We start from the raw sequence: 16,475 nt of genomic DNA on the forward strand, positions 1-16,475 counted from the left end.
GGACACAGGGACAGGGACACCCCGGGACACCGGGACACTCCGGGGACAGCGGGACACAGGGACAGGGACACCCCGGGGACAGCGGGACACCCCGGGGACAGCGGGACACCCCGGGGACACAGGGACACCCCGGGACACCGGGACACCCCGGGGACAGCGGGACACCCCGGGGACACAGGGACACCCCGGGGACACAGGGACACCCCGGGACACCGGGACACCCCGGGGACACCGGGACACAGGGACAGGGACACCCCGGAGGGAGCAGGACATCCCGGGGACACCGGGACAGCCCAGGGCCATTGGGGACATCAGGGACAGGGACACACCGGGGACAGCGGGATATCGGGGAATGGGACACTCGAGGGACACTGGGACACTTCAAGGACACCGGGACAGCCCGGGACAGCCCAGCGCCATTGGGGACATCAGGGACGGGGACACCTGAAGGACACCCGAGGGACATCGGGGACACCCTGAGGGCGATGGGACAGCAGGGATGGGGACACCCGAAAGGCGCTGGGACACCTTGGGACAGCGGGAAGTGAGGGACAGGGACAGCAGGACATGAGGGACAGGGACACTGGGACACGGGGACGTGAGGGACAGGGACAGTGGGACACTGGGACACGGGGACGTGAGGGACAGGGACAGTGGGACACTGGGACACGGGGATGTGAGGGACAGGGACACTGCGGGTACTGGGACATTCTGGGGACACTGGGGGCACTGGGACATTTGGGGGACACTGGAGCACAGGACACTGGGGGCACTGGGACATTTGGGGGACACTGGAGCACAGGACACTGGGGGCACTGGGACATTTTGGGGGCACCGGAACACGGGACAGGCAGAGGGGACATGGAGGGACACGGGTGACACTGCAGGACAGGACACGGGGGACAGGAGCGGGCCAGGCCAGGGGGTGGCAGGGCCGGGGACATGGCGGGAGGAAGGGGACACCGCGTGGGACACCGAGGGAGGAAGGGGACGCTGCAGGGGGAAGGGGACATCGAGGGAGGAAGGGGACACCGCGGGGGACACGGGGGGGGCCGGATCCCGGCGCCGCTTCCTGGAAGGGAAGAACGGAAACGGAGCCGGGGCTGGAGCCGTTCCCACGGAGGGGCGGGACCCCCACGGGGGGACACGGGGGGGGGGGGACACGACCTCCACGAGGGGACACGGCGCTGGCACCTCCTTGTGGGGACATGAGGGGACAGAACTCCCCCAGGGGGACACGGGAGGGGCGGGAAGGTGCCCCCTCCTCCACCGCACGCGTGTGCAGCCCCCCACCCCGCGGTGCTGGTGCAAAGAAGGGGGACACGAGGGGACACGAGGGGACACCCCCCGGCCCCGTGCGGGGCGCGTGTGCAAGGGGGGGCCGGGGACGCGCGGGGGGGGGGGGGGGCCGGGGGCGCGCAAAGGGGGCGTGCAAGGGGGTGGGGGGCGTGCAAAGGGGGCGTGCAAGGGGATGGGGGGCGTGCAGGGGGGGCCAGAGACGTGCAAAGGGGGCGTGCAATGGGGGGGGGGCGTGCAAAAGGGTGGGGGGCGTGCAAAGGGGGCGTGCAGGGGGCTGGGGGCGCGCAGGGGGCCGGGGTCGGGGGCCTCGCCCGGCAGCCGCCGCATTCCAGCGCCGCTGATGCAACGGCGGCCGCGCAGCTGGGCCGGGCTGGGGGGCTCGGGGGGCTCCGGGGGGGTTCGGGAGGGTCCAGGGAACCGTGGGGACACCCACCCAGGGACACACCCCGGGGACACCCACGGGGACACCCCCCGGGGACACACCCGGGGCAGCAGCGGCCGCGCCCGGGGTGGGGGTCGCGGGTGGTCGCACGGAGGGGGGGGGGGGGGCGGCTGTGTCCCCGCGTGTCCCCGCGGGTGTGTGCCCGCTGTGCCCCCGTGGGGACAATGGGGACGTTTCCGTGGCCGGGGGGGAAGTGGCGGGCGGGGAGGGGGGGGAACAATGCGCTGGCGCCGGGGCCTTTCCTGCCCCGCACCGAGCCGTGGCACCGGGGGCGCGGGGGGTGACACTGAGATTGGTGTGGTGGCACTGAGATGGGGTGTGGTGGCACCAAGATCACGGGTGGTGACACTGGGATCGCGGGTGGTGGCACAGGGGTCACGAGTGGTGGCACTGGGGGTCGCGCGTGGTGGCAGCAGGGTCGCGGGGGGGGGCACCGGGATCGTGGATGGTGACACCGGGATCGGTGACCGTGTGTTGTGACACCGTGTGGCGACACGGTGACCGTGTGTGCACACGTGTGGCGACACGGTGACCGTGTGCACACGCGTGTGGTGACACGGTGACCGCGGGCAGGCGCGTGGCCTGGCACCGTCCCCTGGAGCACACCCGTGGCCTGGCCCTGTCCCCCTGTTTGTGCTCCTCCCCGTGTCCCCATGTCCCTCTCACCCACATCCCTGTGTCCCCATGTCCCCAAACCCCCAAACTCTCCAATTCCTGAATCCCTGAATTCTCAAATTCCCGAATCCTCAAATCCCCGTGTCCCCAAATCCCGAAATCCCCAAGTCCCCACATCCCCGTGTCCCCAAATTCCCCAATTCTGGAATCCCAAATCCCCAAATTCTCAAATTCCCGAATCCCCAAGCCCCCAAATCCCAAAATCCCCAAACCCCCATGTCCCACTCCTGCCCCCATTTCCCCTCCTGCTCTGACCCCATTTTGGAGGGGGACACCCCACTGCCCCCACCCCCGGGGGGTGTCCCCAGTGCCCCCCAGTGTCCCCCAGCCCCATTTTAGGGGGGAACACACCATGGTCCCAACTCCTGGGAGGTGTCCCCAGTGCCCCCAGCCCCATTTTGGGGGGGACCCCCACGCCCGGGGGGTGTCCCCAGTGCCCCCCCTCCCCGCCTGGGGACCCCCCTGTTCCGTCCCCGTGTCGTCCCCGTCCCTGAGTCACCGGCGGGGCCCGGGGGGGCCGGGCCTGACTCACGGCCGCCGCCAGCCCCGTATATAGCCCGGCCCGGCGGCGGGGCCACGTCACCCCCCCGCGCCCCCCCGACCCCCCCCGGGCCGCGCCTGGGGGTGTCTCGGGGCGCCGCGACCCCCCCCATAGCGGGCCGCTGCCTCAGTGTCCCCTCGCTGTCCCCTCCTGTCCCCCGGGTGTCCCCCCGGTGTCCCCGGGGCGGGGGGCGCGGGGGGGTCGGGGCTGGCCCGGAGCCCGGGAGGGCGCGGGGGGGCCCGGGGGGGCCCCGGCACCGGCGCTTCCCAAAAAGGCGCTGGAGGCCGAGGGGGGCGGGAGCGGGGCCAGCCCAGGGGGGGACACGGGGGGGACACGGGGGGACACGGGGGGTGTGAGTGTGGCCGGACATTCCGGGCACGTGTGGGGACAGGGACACGGGACCCCACGGCACAGGGACCTCCCACACGTGTGTGCTGGCTGTCCCCGTGTCCCCATAACCCAATGTCCCTGTGTCCCCGTGTCCCCAAATCCCTGTGTCAACATGTCCCCATATCCCTCTGTCCCCGTGTCCCCATAACCCCATGTCCCTGTGTCCCCGTGTCCCCAAATCCCTGTGTCAACATGTCCCCATATCCCTCTGTCCCCGTGTCCCCATATCCCTGTGTCCCCATAACCCCATATTCCCGTGTCCCCATGTCCCCATAACCCCAAATCCTTGCATCCCCATGTCCCCAAATCCCCGTGTCCCCATGTCCCCAGATCCCCATGTCCCCATGTCCCCTAATCCCTGTGTCCCCAAATCCCTGTGTCCCCAAATCCCCGTGTCCCCATGTCCCATTTGGGGTCATCCCTCATGTGACCCTTCCCACTGCCCCATTTGGGGTGCCCATAGGCCCATAACCCTAAATCCCTGTGTCCCCACATCCCCATATCCTCATGTCCCGTGTCCCCATGTCCCCAAATCCCTGTGTCCCCATGTCCCCAAATCCCCGTGTCCCCATGTCCCATTTGGGGTCACCCCTCATGTGACCCTTCCCACTGCCCCATTTGAGGTCCCCATGTCCCGCTGACCCCATTTGGGGTCACCCCCCACCATCCAACAGGGCATTTTTGGGGCCAAATCCGGGATTTTCCCGCTGGGGCAGCGGGAGGGGATTTGGGGGCGCTCCCCCCGTAGCTTTTTTGGGGTGAAAATGTTGGGATCTGGGGGTGTTCCTTGTTTTCCCCACAAACCCCTACCTCAGGGTCCTTTTGGGGGGTCCCAGCAGCCCCAAAATCCGGGATTTCCATCCCCAGCCAGGGAGAATCCATCAAAAAAAAAACCCTGAGAAGACCCCAAAAAACCAAAAAATCCCCCCAAAAGTACCACGGGCAGAATTCCCTCGGGGATTTGGGGACAACAAAGGTGACCACGGGAGGTGACAGAGATTTGGGATGCCACCAGAACATTCCAGATCCTCCCTGCCCAGGGAATTCCACACCCGGGGGAGAAGGGAAAAAAAATCGCCATAAAAATTGGTGGAAAAGCGGGAGCCGCCTGTTTTTTTCCCAGCCCATCCCGATTTTCCAGCCCCCTCCCGGATCCACCCTGGCAGGAAAAACTCCCGGCCAGGCCCGGGACACGCAGGGATAGGGGTCAGAGCTGGAAAAGTTGGAAAAAGCTGGGAAAAGTTGGGAAAATTTGGAACAAATTTGGAAAAAAGTTGGAAAAAACCGGAAAAAATAAGAATAAAATAGGGGAAAAATGGGAAAAATAGGGAAAAAATAAGGAAAATTGGGGAAAATGGGGAAAAAATGGGAAGAATCTCTCCTGGAGCTGGGTGCGATTTGGGGGGATCCCACTTGGGGTGTAGGGTGGGATTTGGAATGGGGCGAGCGGATAAATCCCGCTGCGAGCGTCCTGGTGAAGCTGGGAGGGGTGGAAAATTCCCCCCCCCCAAAAAAAAAGGATTTAAAGGGATTTTGGGGGAAAATCCAGCGGGATAAAGCCGCGAGGGAGGGATCGAGAACGCGGGGAAAGGCAGCAGCGGGGCCAGATGTTGGGATCGGGGCGGGGGCGGCGATCCCGAATCCCCGATCCCGCCCCGCAGCTGCGATCCCGGAATTTCCACGATTCCAGAACCTTCCAGGCCCCCCCCCAGGCGGTCCCAGCGGGGTGAACCCCTGGAAAATGGGGGGGGAAAGGGATAAAAAGGAGATTCCCCCCCAAAAATGCGGGAGGCGAGGCGAGGGGAGGGGAGGGGGTGGCGGAGCCGGAGGTGGCGGTGACACAGAAATTCCCATTTCCACTTTTTCCGCCCCAAATCCGGCGGCTCCGAGCTGAGCTCAGCTCCCGGCGCGGGGGGAGGAGAAAAGAGCAGGAATTTGGGGGGGTGGGGATCTCCCCATTCTTGGGGGAGATCCCGGGGGGGTCCCGAGGTGGGGACAATTTTTGGAAAGGATTCCCAGGGTGGGGGGGGGGGATCAAGGTGGGGTCGCCCACCCCCCCCAGGATGGGGATCCCCCTCTGTTGCCCCCCCCCAGGATGGGGACCCCCTTGTCCCCCCACTCAGGATGGGGTCCCCCCTCTTGTCCCCCCACCCAAAGGTGGGAACCCCTCCTGTTGTCCCCCCTTGTCCCCCCCTTTGTCCCCACCTTGTGCCCCGCTTTGTCCCCCCCCCGGGGGGGGGGGTCCCCTGTCCCAGTGTCCCCAGCACGGGGGGGGGGGACCTTGCGCAAGACGCCCCAAAATGGCCCCGCCCGAGCCCCAAAATTCCTCCTGGGAGCGGCGGATCGGAGGGAAAGGGAATGCGGGGGGGGGGACAGGGACACCGGGGGGGTGACACAACCAGTCCGAAGTGACCAGCGCGCTGGGGGGGAGGACCACAGGTCAGAGTGGGGGTCCCCACGGTCCCTCCACATGGGGGTGGCACTGTCACCACCCCCAGTGTCCCCACCCCAGTGTCCCCTGTCGCCCCCCCCCACCCCCACCCCACCCCCCCGGGGGGCTGAGGGGACACCGCCAGGGCTCGGGGCGATTTTTATTTCCGCAAAAATTTAAAAACCGGGGGGGCTCCCTCGGCTCCGAGCCCCCTCCGGGCCCACCCCGCCACCTCCGGCCGGGCTCGCGCTGTCCCCCCAAACGGGCTCCGGCTGTCCCCAGGGTGGCTCCGGCTGTCCCCAGGGTGGCTCCGGCTGTCCCCAGGCGCGGTGCTGCTGTCGCCGGCCGGGGCTTCCTCGGGGACAGCCCCTCCAGGGGGGTGGCGGGGTCGGGGCTGGGGGACAGAGGGGGCGGGGGGGTCACTTCAGGTGTCCTGGCGGGGGGGGGACAGCTGAGGGTGACGCTTGGGGACATTCACACAGCTGAGTGTGACATCTGGGGACACTCCCACACCTGAGTGTGGCACCTGGGGACACACAGACACAGCTGAGGGTGGCGCTTGGGGACATTCACACACCCGAGTGTGGCACCTGGGGACACACAGACACAGCTGAGGGTGGCGCTTGGGGACATTCACACACCCGAGTGTGGCACCTGGGACACTCCCACACCTGAGTGTGGCACCTGGGGACACACAGACACAGCTGAGGGTGGCACTTGGGGACATTCACACACCCGAGTGTGGCACCTGGGGACACTCCCACACCTGAGTGTGGCACCTGGGGACACACAGACACAGCTGAGGGTGGCGCTTGGGGACATTCACACACCCGAGTGTGGCACCTGGGGACACTCCCACACCTGAGTGTGGCACCTGGGGACACACAGACACAGCTGAGGGTGGCGCTTGGGGACATTCACACACCCGAGTGTGGCACCTGGGGACACTCCCACACCTGAGTGTGGCACCTGGGGACACACAGACACAGCTGAGGGTGGCGCTTGGGGACATTCACACACCCGAGTGTGGCACCTGGGGACACTCGCACACCGGAGTGGCCCTGGGGGGTGACAGCCCTGTCCCCTGTCCCTGTCCCCAGGCCCTACCTGCCGCAGGGGACAGGCAGGTCCCCCTTGGGGACACTGATGTCCCCTGTCCTACCTGCGGCAGGGACAGAGTGGCCCTGGGGGATGACAGCCCTGTCCCCTGTCCCTGTCCCTGTCCTACCTGCGGCAGGGGACGGGCAGGTCCCCCTTGGTGACGCGGAGGATGAACGGGGGCGGCTCCTCCAGCTCCAGCTCGCCAGCTCTGCACGGGGGACACCGTGGGGACACCGTGGGGACATTGCGGGGACACCGTGGGGACACCGTGGGGACATTGTGGGGACACCGTGGTGACAAAATGGGGACATTGTGGGGACAAAATGGGGACAGGATCGGGACACCGGGGGGACACGATCGGGACAAAATGGGGGCATGATGGGGACATGACAGGGACACCACGGGACACCACGGGGACGTGCCAGCCCTGGGGACACCGCGGGGACCTCACCTGCGTCCCAGTCCTCCTGGCACGGGGGCGGCTGCCAGGCCTGAGGGGGGGCCCAGGCTGGCCTGGCCGTGTCCTCGGGGTCTGCGGGGACACAGGGGACACCTGGGGACACAGGGGGGACACACCTGGGGGCGCCTGGGATGCACCTGGGGACACACCTGGGGACACACCCGAGCACGGACACGGGGGCACACCTGGGCACACCCAGGGACACACCTGAGGACTCCAGGGGACACCGGGGGGGGACACACCTGGGGACACCTGGGGGGACCCCTGGGGGCACACCTGGGCACAGCTGGGGGCACACACCTGGGGGGACCCCTGGGGGCACAGCTGGGGGCACACCAGGGCACACAGCTGGGCACACCTGGGGGCACACCTGGGGGCACACCTGGGCACACCTTGGGGGACACCTGGGCACACACCTGGGGGCACACCTGGGGGGACACCTGGGGGCACAACTGGGCACAACTGGGCACAACTGGGGGCACACCTGGGGGCACACAGCTGGGCACACCTGGGGACACACGTGGGCACACACCTGGGGGCACACCTTGGGGACACCTGGGGGCACACCTGGGGGCACAGATGGGCACAACTGGGCACACCTGGGGGCACACCTGGGGGCACACCTGGGGGCACACCTGGGGGCAGCTCGAGGGGCAGTTTGTCCGGGCAGGAGGTGACGTGGCCGCGCAGGTGCGCGCGCGGGACGCGGTGACGCGCGTTGAAGGGACACGTGGCCAAGGTGCGCGACACCTGCGGGTTGTTCTGGGGACAGGGGACACGGGGCGCGGGGCTAAAGGGGGCGGGTCCCGGAGCCCCTCCCAGAGCCCGACCCCAATTCCCGCAGAGCCCAGAACCCTGCAGAGCCCAGACCCCAATTCCTGCAGACCCCAGACCCCAATTCCCGCAGAGCCCAGAACCCTGCAGAGCCCAGACCCCAATTCCTGCAGAGCCCAAACCCCCAATTCCTGCAGGCCCCAAATCCCAATTCCAACAGACCCCAAACCCCTGCAGACTCCAGACCCCAATTCCTGCAGCCCCCAATTCCCACAGACCCCAAACCCCTGCAGACCCCAGACCCCAATTCCTGCAGACCCAGACCCCAATTCCTGCAGACCCCAGACCCCAATTCCCACAGACCCCAATTCCTGCAGACCCAGACCCCAATTCCACAGACCCCAGACCCCAATTCCCGCAGACCCCAAACCCCTGCAGACTCCAGACCCCAATTCCTGCAGACCCCAATTCCTGCAGACCCCAGACCCCAATTCCTGCAGACCCAGACCCCAATTCCCACAGATCCCAGACCCCAATTCCCACAGACCCCAATTCCTGCAGACCCCAGACCCAATTCCCATAGACCCCAATTCCTGCAGACCCCAGACCCCAATTCCTGCAGACCCAGACCCCAATTCCCACAGATCCCAGACCCCAATTCCCACAGACCCCAATTCCTGCAGACCCCAGACCCTCGTGGTCTCCCCCCGTCAGGTCCTGGACCCCAAAACCGAGGGACCCCTCACAGACCCCGAGCCCCGGCAGGTTTTGGACTCGGCCTCCCGGTCCCGCTGTCCCACCCGGGTGTCGCTGTCGCCCCCCGTTCCCGGTGTCCCCCCGGTCCCGCTATCTCCCCGGTGTCCCCTCCCGTTCCCGGTGTCCTCCGCCTGTCCCGGTGTCCCCCCCGTTCCCGGTGTCCCTCCCCGTTCCGGTGTCCCCCCGGTGTCCCCTCCCCGTCCCGGTGTCCCCCCGTTCCCGGTGTTCCCTCCCCGTTCCCGGTGTCCCCCCGGTGTCCCCTCCCCGTTCCCGGTGTCCCTCCCCGTTCCCGGTGTCCCGCGCACCTGCTGGCAGCGCACCAGGTGATAGGGCAGGCGGGACACGCGCACCTGGTGGCTCCGGTCGTACGGGCACTGCACGAGCGCGTCGGGCTCCATAACCGGTACCGCCGGGCACCGCTCGGTACCGGTTATGCCCCACCGGGCACGGTTCAATCCCGGTTCGGTCTCACCGGTCCCGGTTCTATCCCGGTCCAGTCCCGGTTCGGTCCCAGCGGTCCCAGTTCTGTCCCAGTCCCGTCCCGCTGTCCCGGTTCGGTCCCAGCGGTCCCTGTTCGGGCCCACTAGTCCCGGTTCTGTCCCGGTTCGGCCCCGGTTCGGTCCCACCGGTGCCGGTTCGGTCCCAGCGGTCCCGGTTTTCTCCCGGTCCGGTCCCACTGTCCCGGTTCGGTGCAAGCGGTCCCGATTCGGTGCCGGTCCGGTCCCACCGATGCCGGTTCTGCCTTACGACAGCGTCGCCGTTACCGCGGCAACGGGCGCTGCTTCCGGGTCCTCCGAGCCGCTAGGGGGCGCCGCGGCGCCGTCTCCATGGTGACGGCCCGGAACGAGCTAAAAAAAAAAATAAATTCAGAATTTATTACAAATGAAAAGTTTTATCCCTGAGATAAATTAAAAATTTATTAAAAACTCCCGATTAAAAGGCCTTAAAGTACAAGAGCCTGGCCGGGCCTAAACCCAAGCTGGACCCAAAACGGTCACAAAACGGACTAAAACAAATTTATATTTTTGTATTTTCTCACTTTTATAACTTTTGGTTCATTTGCATATTGGGGTAAATTGCCTAATTACAGTTTTTAGGTTATGAAGCTCCATCCTCCTCGGTGATTTCTTTGATTCGCTGTTGTTTACAATTTTTGGGGTTGAGGCTGTTATGGTGCCCTTGGATTTTGGGATGGAAAGGATTGTTTTGGTTAACTCAAAAAAATTGATAAGTTAAAAATTAAAGCATCGATGGCAACGGGGGAAAATTTGGGGTAAATGGGCCCAGATTTGGGTCAAACAGACCCAAATTGGGTTTTTATGGGCCTGGTTTAGGCCATATGGGCCCAAATTAGGGCAAAATGGGCCCTGGTTGGGATAAATGGGCACAGATTGGGGTAAAATTGACAAGATTGGGGTAAACTGGCCCAGATTGGGGTAAATGGGCCCAGACTGGGGTAAAATCAGCCCTGACTGGGGTCAAACAGACCCAAATTGGGGTTTTATGGGCCTGGTTTAGCCCACATAGGCCCAAATTGGGTCAAAATGGGCCCTGATTGGGGTAAAATTGATAAAACTGGGGTAAATTGGCACAGACTGGGGTCAACAGGCCCCGATTGGGCTAAAATGGGCCTGGTTTGGGGTGAATGGGCCCAGATTGGGGTAAATGGGCCCAGACTGGGGTAAAATCAGCCCTGACTGGGGTCAAACAGACCCAAATTGGGGTTTTATGGGCCCGGTTTAGGCCACATAGGCCCAAATTGGGTCAAAATGAGCCTTGATTGGGGTAAAATTGGACAAGATTGGGGTAAAATTGGCCCTGATTGGAGTAAATGGGCCCAGATTGGGATAAACAGGCCCAGATTGGGGTAAAAGGGCCCAGATTGGGGTAAAAGGGACCAGATTGGAGTAAAAGGGACCAGATTGGGGTAAAAGGGCCAAGACTGGGGTAAAAGGGCCCAGACTGGGGTAAAAGGGACGAGATTGGGGTAAATGGGCCCAGATTGGGGTAAATGGGCCCAGATTGGAGTAAATGGGCCCAGATTGGAGTAAATGGGCTAAGACTGTGGTAAAAAGGCCCAGATTGGGGTAAAAGGGCCCAGATTGGGGTAAAAGGGCCCAGACTGGGGTAAATGGGCCCAGATTGGGGTAAAAGGGCCAAGACTGGGGTAAAAGGGCCAAGACTGTGGTAAAAGGGCCCAGACTGTGGTAAAAGGGCCCAGACTGGGGTAAAAGGGACCAGATTGGGGTAAATGGGCCCAGATTGGAGTAAATGGGCCAAGACTGTGGTAAAAGGGCCCAGATAGGGATAAAAGGGCCAAGACTGGGGTAAAAGGGCCAAGACTGGGGTAAAAGGGACCAGATTGGGGTAAATGGGCCAAGACGGGGGTAAATGGGCCAAGACTGGGGTAAAAGGGCCAAGACTGGGGTAAAAGGGCTCAGATTGGGGTGCCCTGACTGCGGATAAATGAGACCAGTTTGGGGATCAATGGGACCCAAAAGGGGGACAAATAGGAGTGAATTTGGGTTCCACGGACCCGAATTGGTTCTATATGGGGCCGTGACCCCGATTTACGGCCCAGACCCCGATTTAGGGCCTGGTGTCCCCCCCCGCGGTGTCACGGGGTGGTGGCAGCGCGGTCACATGGCCCCGGTGGCCCCAGCGCTGCCGGGCCCAGCCCAGGAAGGGGAAGTTGGGGTTTGGGGCCTTTTGGGGACTCTGGGGGTGCCACCGGGGTGCCACCACCATGTCCCTGCCCTCGGTGTACGGGGACAAACTGGCCGAGAAGCTGACGCTGCTCAACGAGCGGGGCCAGGGGGTCCTCGTGCGCGTCTACAACCTCAAAAAGGTCTGGGGAGGGTCCTGGGGGACACTTTGAGGACATCCGGGGGCCCCAACACCCCCCGGCCCATGGGGAGCAGCCGAGGGGATTGGGGGGAGAGAGGGACGGGGCGGGGGGTTGGGGATTTGGGGAGGGGGGAGAGCCCAGGAGGGGTTTTAGGGGGCTTTGGGGGGGCCCTGGTCAGGGGGAATTTTGGGGGGATTTTGGAGGATCTGAGGAGTGGGAGGCCTCAGTTTTTGGGGGGGGGTTTGGGAGCTCCCAGCCATGAGTGAGAATTTGGGGGTCCCAGCCCGGGGAGGGTTGGGGTAGGGTGGGGTTTTTGGGGTGTCCCAGCCCTGGGAGGGCTTTAGGGGGGGGGTCTCAGTTTTGGGGTTTTTTTGGGGGGTGTCCCAGCCCCAGGAGGGTTGGGGTGGGTGGGGTTTTAGGAAGGGTTTGGGAGGGATCTAAGGGTGGGGGGGGGTGTCAGTTTTGGGTTTTTTTCTGAGGGGTGTCCCAGCCCTTAGGGGGGGTTTTGGGCTCATTTCGGGGGGTTCTGACACGGGGGCCCCCCAGACGTGCTCGGACCCCCGCACGCGGCCGCCCTTCCTCGGGGACAAGGCCATGGAGGCCTCGGCCAAGTTCATCCAGAAGAAATTCCCGCACCTGGACGTGCGGAGCAGCACCGTGAGCCGCTGTCCCCGCTGTCCCCGCTGTCCCCGTGTCCCCACTGTCCCCGCTGTCCCCACCCCCGTGTCCTGGTGTCCCCACTGCCCCCGTGTCCCCGTGTCCCCACCCCTGTGTCCCTGCTGTCCCCTCCCCACCCTTGAGTCCCCACTTTCCCCTGTCCCCCTGTCCCCACTGTCCCTGTGTTCCCCTCCCTGGGTCCCCACTGTCCCCGTGTCCCCACCCCTGTGTCCCTGCTGTCTCCATGTCCCCGCTGTCCCTATGTCCCCGTGTCCCTGCTGTCCCCACCCTCGTGTCCCCACCCCCTGTGGGATGTGCCACCCCATCCTGCGTGTCCCCTCTGTCACCCATCCCTGGGTGTCCCCCCGTGTCACCCCCACCACGGGTGTCCCTGTTGTCACCTCACCCTGGATGTCCCCACTGTCACCTCACCCTGGATGTCCCCTTTTCTCACCCCTCCCCGCTGTCCCCCCCCGTGCCACCCACGGCGCTGTCCCCGTGTCCCCTGCAGCAGCAGCTGGGCCCGGTGCACAGGGACAGAGGGGACATCGTGCGGGTGCTGGCACCGTTCTACCAAACCTTCCTGGACGTGCTGGAGTTCCGGGTGAGATGAGGGGGGGACACAGGGGACAGGGGGACATTGGGGACAGGGGGACACGGGGGGCATTGGGGACACGGGGGACAGAGGGGACATGGGGGATGGGGGGACACTGGGGACACAGGGGATAGGGGGGACACTGGGGACAGAGGGACAGGGGGGACACTAGAGACAGGGGGACACAGGGGACAGAGGGGACACTGGGGATGGGGGGACACTGGGGACAGGGGGGACAGCAGGGACAGAGGGGTCACAGGGCATGGGGGACACTGGGGACAGGGGACAGAGCGTCCCTCACAGCTGGGGACACAGGGGACAGAGGGGACAATGGGGACACAGGGACACAGGGGACAAGGAGGGTCCCTCAGAGTCGGTGACACGGCAGTGACACGCGGCGCTGTCCCCTCGTCCCCAGGACCACGTGTACGAGCTGCTCAACACCATCGACGCCAGCCAGTGCTTCTTCGACATCGTGAGTGCCACCCCCGCGGATGCCACCGCGCCGTGTCCCCCGCTGTCGCCGTGTCCCCCGCTGTCACCGCGCCCTCACGCTGTCCCCTCCCCGCCAGCACATCAACTACGACCTCACCAAGGGCTACCTGGACCTGGTTGTCACCTACGTGTCGCTGGTGCTGCTGCTGGCGCGCGCCGAGGAGCGGCGTCTGCTGCTGGGGCTCTACCACTGCGCGCACGAGATGTGCCACGGCGCCAGGTGCCACCCCTGCTGTCCCCAGGCTGTCCCCAGGGCTGTGTCCCCACCGTGGCTGTCCCAAGGGCTGTGTCCCCAGCGGGGCTGTCCTCAATGATGTGTTTGTGGGGTTGTACCCACGCTGGCGCTGCCTGGGGGTGTCCCCAGTGTGTCCCCAAGGCTGGGGGTGTCTCCACTGTGTCCCCAGTGTGTCCCCAGTGATGAGGTCAGCCCCGGGGCTGTCCCCAACGTGTCCCCAGCACTAGAACCAGCCCCGGGGCTGTCCCCAGTGTGTCCCCAAGGATGGAGTCAGCCCCAGGGCTGTCCCCAGCATGTCCCCAACGTGTCCCCAATGCTGGAACCAGCCCTAGGACTGTCCTCAGCATGTCCCCAATGTGTCCCCAATGTGTCCCCAACCCCGCAGTGAGCCCGGCTTTGCCCGCCTGGCACAGATGGTACTGGAGTACGAGCACCCCCTGAAGAAGCTGCCCGAGGAGTTCGGGCCCCACACCAAGGTGGGTCGGGGGTCCTGGTGGCCGGCAGGGCCACCCTGGGTGGCCGGGCCGGTGTCCCCAGCGCTGGCTGTCCCCAGGCCGTGAGCAGCGCGCTGCTGTCCCTGCGGGCCCCATTCGCGCGGCGCTGCCGGGACGCGGAGCTGTGGCGGCAGGAGCAGCTGCTGAGCCTGCTGGGACCTGCGGGGGACATGCTGAGCCCGGCCACGAGTGACAGCGTGAGTGGCATGGGGACATGGGGATGGGGACACAGGGACATGGTGAGCCCGACCACGAGTGACAGCGTGAGTGGCACGGGGACATGGGGATGGGGACAAGCTGAGCCCGGCCATGAGTGACAGCGTGAGTGGCACAGGGACATGGGGATGGGGACACAGGGACATGGTGAGCCCGACCACGAGTGACAGCATGAGTGGCACAGGGACATGGGGATGGGGACACAGGGACATGGTGAGCCCGACCACGAGTGACAGTGTGAGTGGCACAGGGACACGGGGATGGGGACACAGGGACATGGTGAGCCCAACCACGAGTGACAGCGTGAGTGGCACAGGGACATGGGGATGGGGACACAGGGACATGGTGAGCCCGGCCACGAGTGACAGCGTGAGTGGCACGGGGACAGGGGGACATGGGGACATGCTGAGCCCGACCACGAGTGACAGCGTGAGTGGCACGGGGACATGGGGACACGGGGACACGGGGACAGGGGGACATGCTGAGCCCGGCCACGAGTGACAGCGTGAGTGGCACGGGGACACAAGGACATGGGGACAAGCTGAGCCCAGCCACGAGTGACAGCGTGCGTGACACAGGGACATGGGGACTGGGGGACACAGGGACACCATCACAGGGACGCTGTGCCACGGGCACAGCAGGCTGGGGAGGGTGACACGGGGGCTCAGGCACTGGGGGGGGGGGTCAGGGGACAGTGGCGTGGTGGCACTGCTGTCCCCAGATGGCCTGTGAGTACCTGTCCCTGGAGGTGATGGAGCGCTGGATCATCTGTGAGTGCTGGCACCGCCTGGCTGTCCCCAAACCCCTGGGCAGTGTCCCCAAACCCCCCGGACAGTGTCCCCAACCCCTTCTGGACAGTGACCCTAACCTTCCTTGACAGTGTCCCCAAACCCTCCTGGGTGATGTCCCCAAACCTCCTTGACAGTGTCCCCAAACCCTCCTGGGTGATGTCTCCAAACCCCCTTGACAGTGTCCCCAACCCCTGCCCCGGTCAGTGTCCCCAGCCCCTCCTGGGCAGTGTCCCTAACCCCTGGTGCCCGTTTTGGGGTCCCTGGTGCCCGTTTTGGGCTCCCTGGGCAGTGTCCCTAACCCCTGGTGCCCGTTTTGGGGTCCCTGGTGCCCGTTTTGGGCTCCCTGGGCAGTGTGCCCAACGCCTGGTGCCCATTTTGGGGTCCCTGGTGCCCATTTTGGGGTCCCTGGTGCCCGTTTTGGGGTCCCTGGGCAGTGTCCCCAATGCCTGGTGCCCGTTTTGGGGTCCCTGGGCAGCGTCCCCAACCCCTGGTGCCCGTTTTGGGGTCCCTGGTGCCCGTTTCGGGGTCCCTGACGCGGTGCCCCCCCAGTGGGGTTCCTGGTGTGCCCGGGGGCCCTGGGTGCCCCCCCGTGCCAGGAGCTGTGGCGCCAGGCCCTGCGCGGGTCCCTCTTTGTCACCCTGGTGCGCGACGAGGCCATCGCGGTGCACAAGGTCACCGAGGAGCTGCTGGGGGGGCAGAAGGGGTGAGCGGGGACACCGGGGGGTGGCAGTGGGGACATCGGGGTGGCACTGACGGGGGTGACAGTGGGGACACCAGGGGGTGACAATGGGCACACCGGGGGGTGACAATGGGGACATCGGGGTGGCACTGACGGGGGGTGACAGTGGGGACACCAGGGGGTGACAATGGGCACACCGGGGGGTGAAAGTGGGGACACTGGGGTGGCACTGCTGGGGGGGGACAGGGGGGACACCAGGGGGTGACAATGGGGACACCGGGGTTGGCGCTGCCCGGGGGGGTGACGGTGGGGACTCCAGGGGGTGACAATGGGCACACTGGGGCGTGAAAGTGGGGACACCGGGGTGGCACTGCCAGGGGTGACAGTGGGGACACCAGGGGGTGACAATGGGGACACCGGGGGTGGCACAGCCCGGGCGGGGGGTGGCACGGCCGGTACCAGGGGCTGGGGGCTTCACCAGGGACTCTGGGAGGTGCCAGGGTGGGGCTGGGGGCTGTGCAGGGCATTTTGGGGGTGCTCGGGGGGGGTCTCCTGGGCGCCAAGGGGGGTACCAGGGGCTGGGGCAGTGCCCGGGG

General features: G+C 65.5%; 2 protein-coding genes across 3 annotated transcripts in view; one reads left to right on the top strand and one right to left on the bottom strand.

Annotated features, from left to right (window-relative positions):
* NCKAP1L (NCK associated protein 1 like) overlaps positions 1 to 16,475 on the top strand; it is a 390,138-nt gene that overhangs the window by 361,176 nt on the left and 12,487 nt on the right. Inside the window, exons 2-10 of one of the 2 annotated variants that reach the window (XM_068212465.1) lie at positions 11,611 to 11,717; positions 12,264 to 12,374; positions 12,886 to 12,978; positions 13,388 to 13,444; positions 13,542 to 13,684; positions 14,085 to 14,175; positions 14,253 to 14,390; positions 15,131 to 15,179; positions 15,750 to 15,903. In XM_068212465.1, coding sequence (XP_068068566.1) covers positions 11,616 to 11,717; positions 12,264 to 12,374; positions 12,886 to 12,978; positions 13,388 to 13,444; positions 13,542 to 13,684; positions 14,085 to 14,175; positions 14,253 to 14,390; positions 15,131 to 15,179; positions 15,750 to 15,903 — 938 coding nt within the window. In that variant the 5' untranslated portion in view covers positions 11,611 to 11,615. The remainder of the gene's footprint in view (positions 1 to 11,610; positions 11,718 to 12,263; positions 12,375 to 12,885; positions 12,979 to 13,387; positions 13,445 to 13,541; positions 13,685 to 14,084; positions 14,176 to 14,252; positions 14,391 to 15,130; positions 15,180 to 15,749; positions 15,904 to 16,475) is intronic. The other variant, XM_068212466.1, reaches the window with a different exon arrangement.
* Positions 7,311 to 9,286, bottom strand: GTSF1 (gametocyte specific factor 1; the record flags this gene model as incomplete). Its single annotated transcript, XM_068212456.1, has 3 exons — positions 9,175 to 9,286; positions 7,975 to 8,101; positions 7,311 to 7,411 (listed from the first exon to the last, which is right to left on the bottom strand). Coding segments are annotated over exons 1-3 (321 nt in total), but the record flags the coding sequence as incomplete, so codon positions are not given.

The sequence above is a fragment of the Anomalospiza imberbis genome, chromosome 22 (assembly GCF_031753505.1).
Source record: "Anomalospiza imberbis isolate Cuckoo-Finch-1a 21T00152 chromosome 22, ASM3175350v1, whole genome shotgun sequence".
NCBI lineage: Eukaryota > Metazoa > Chordata > Aves > Passeriformes > Viduidae > Anomalospiza > Anomalospiza imberbis.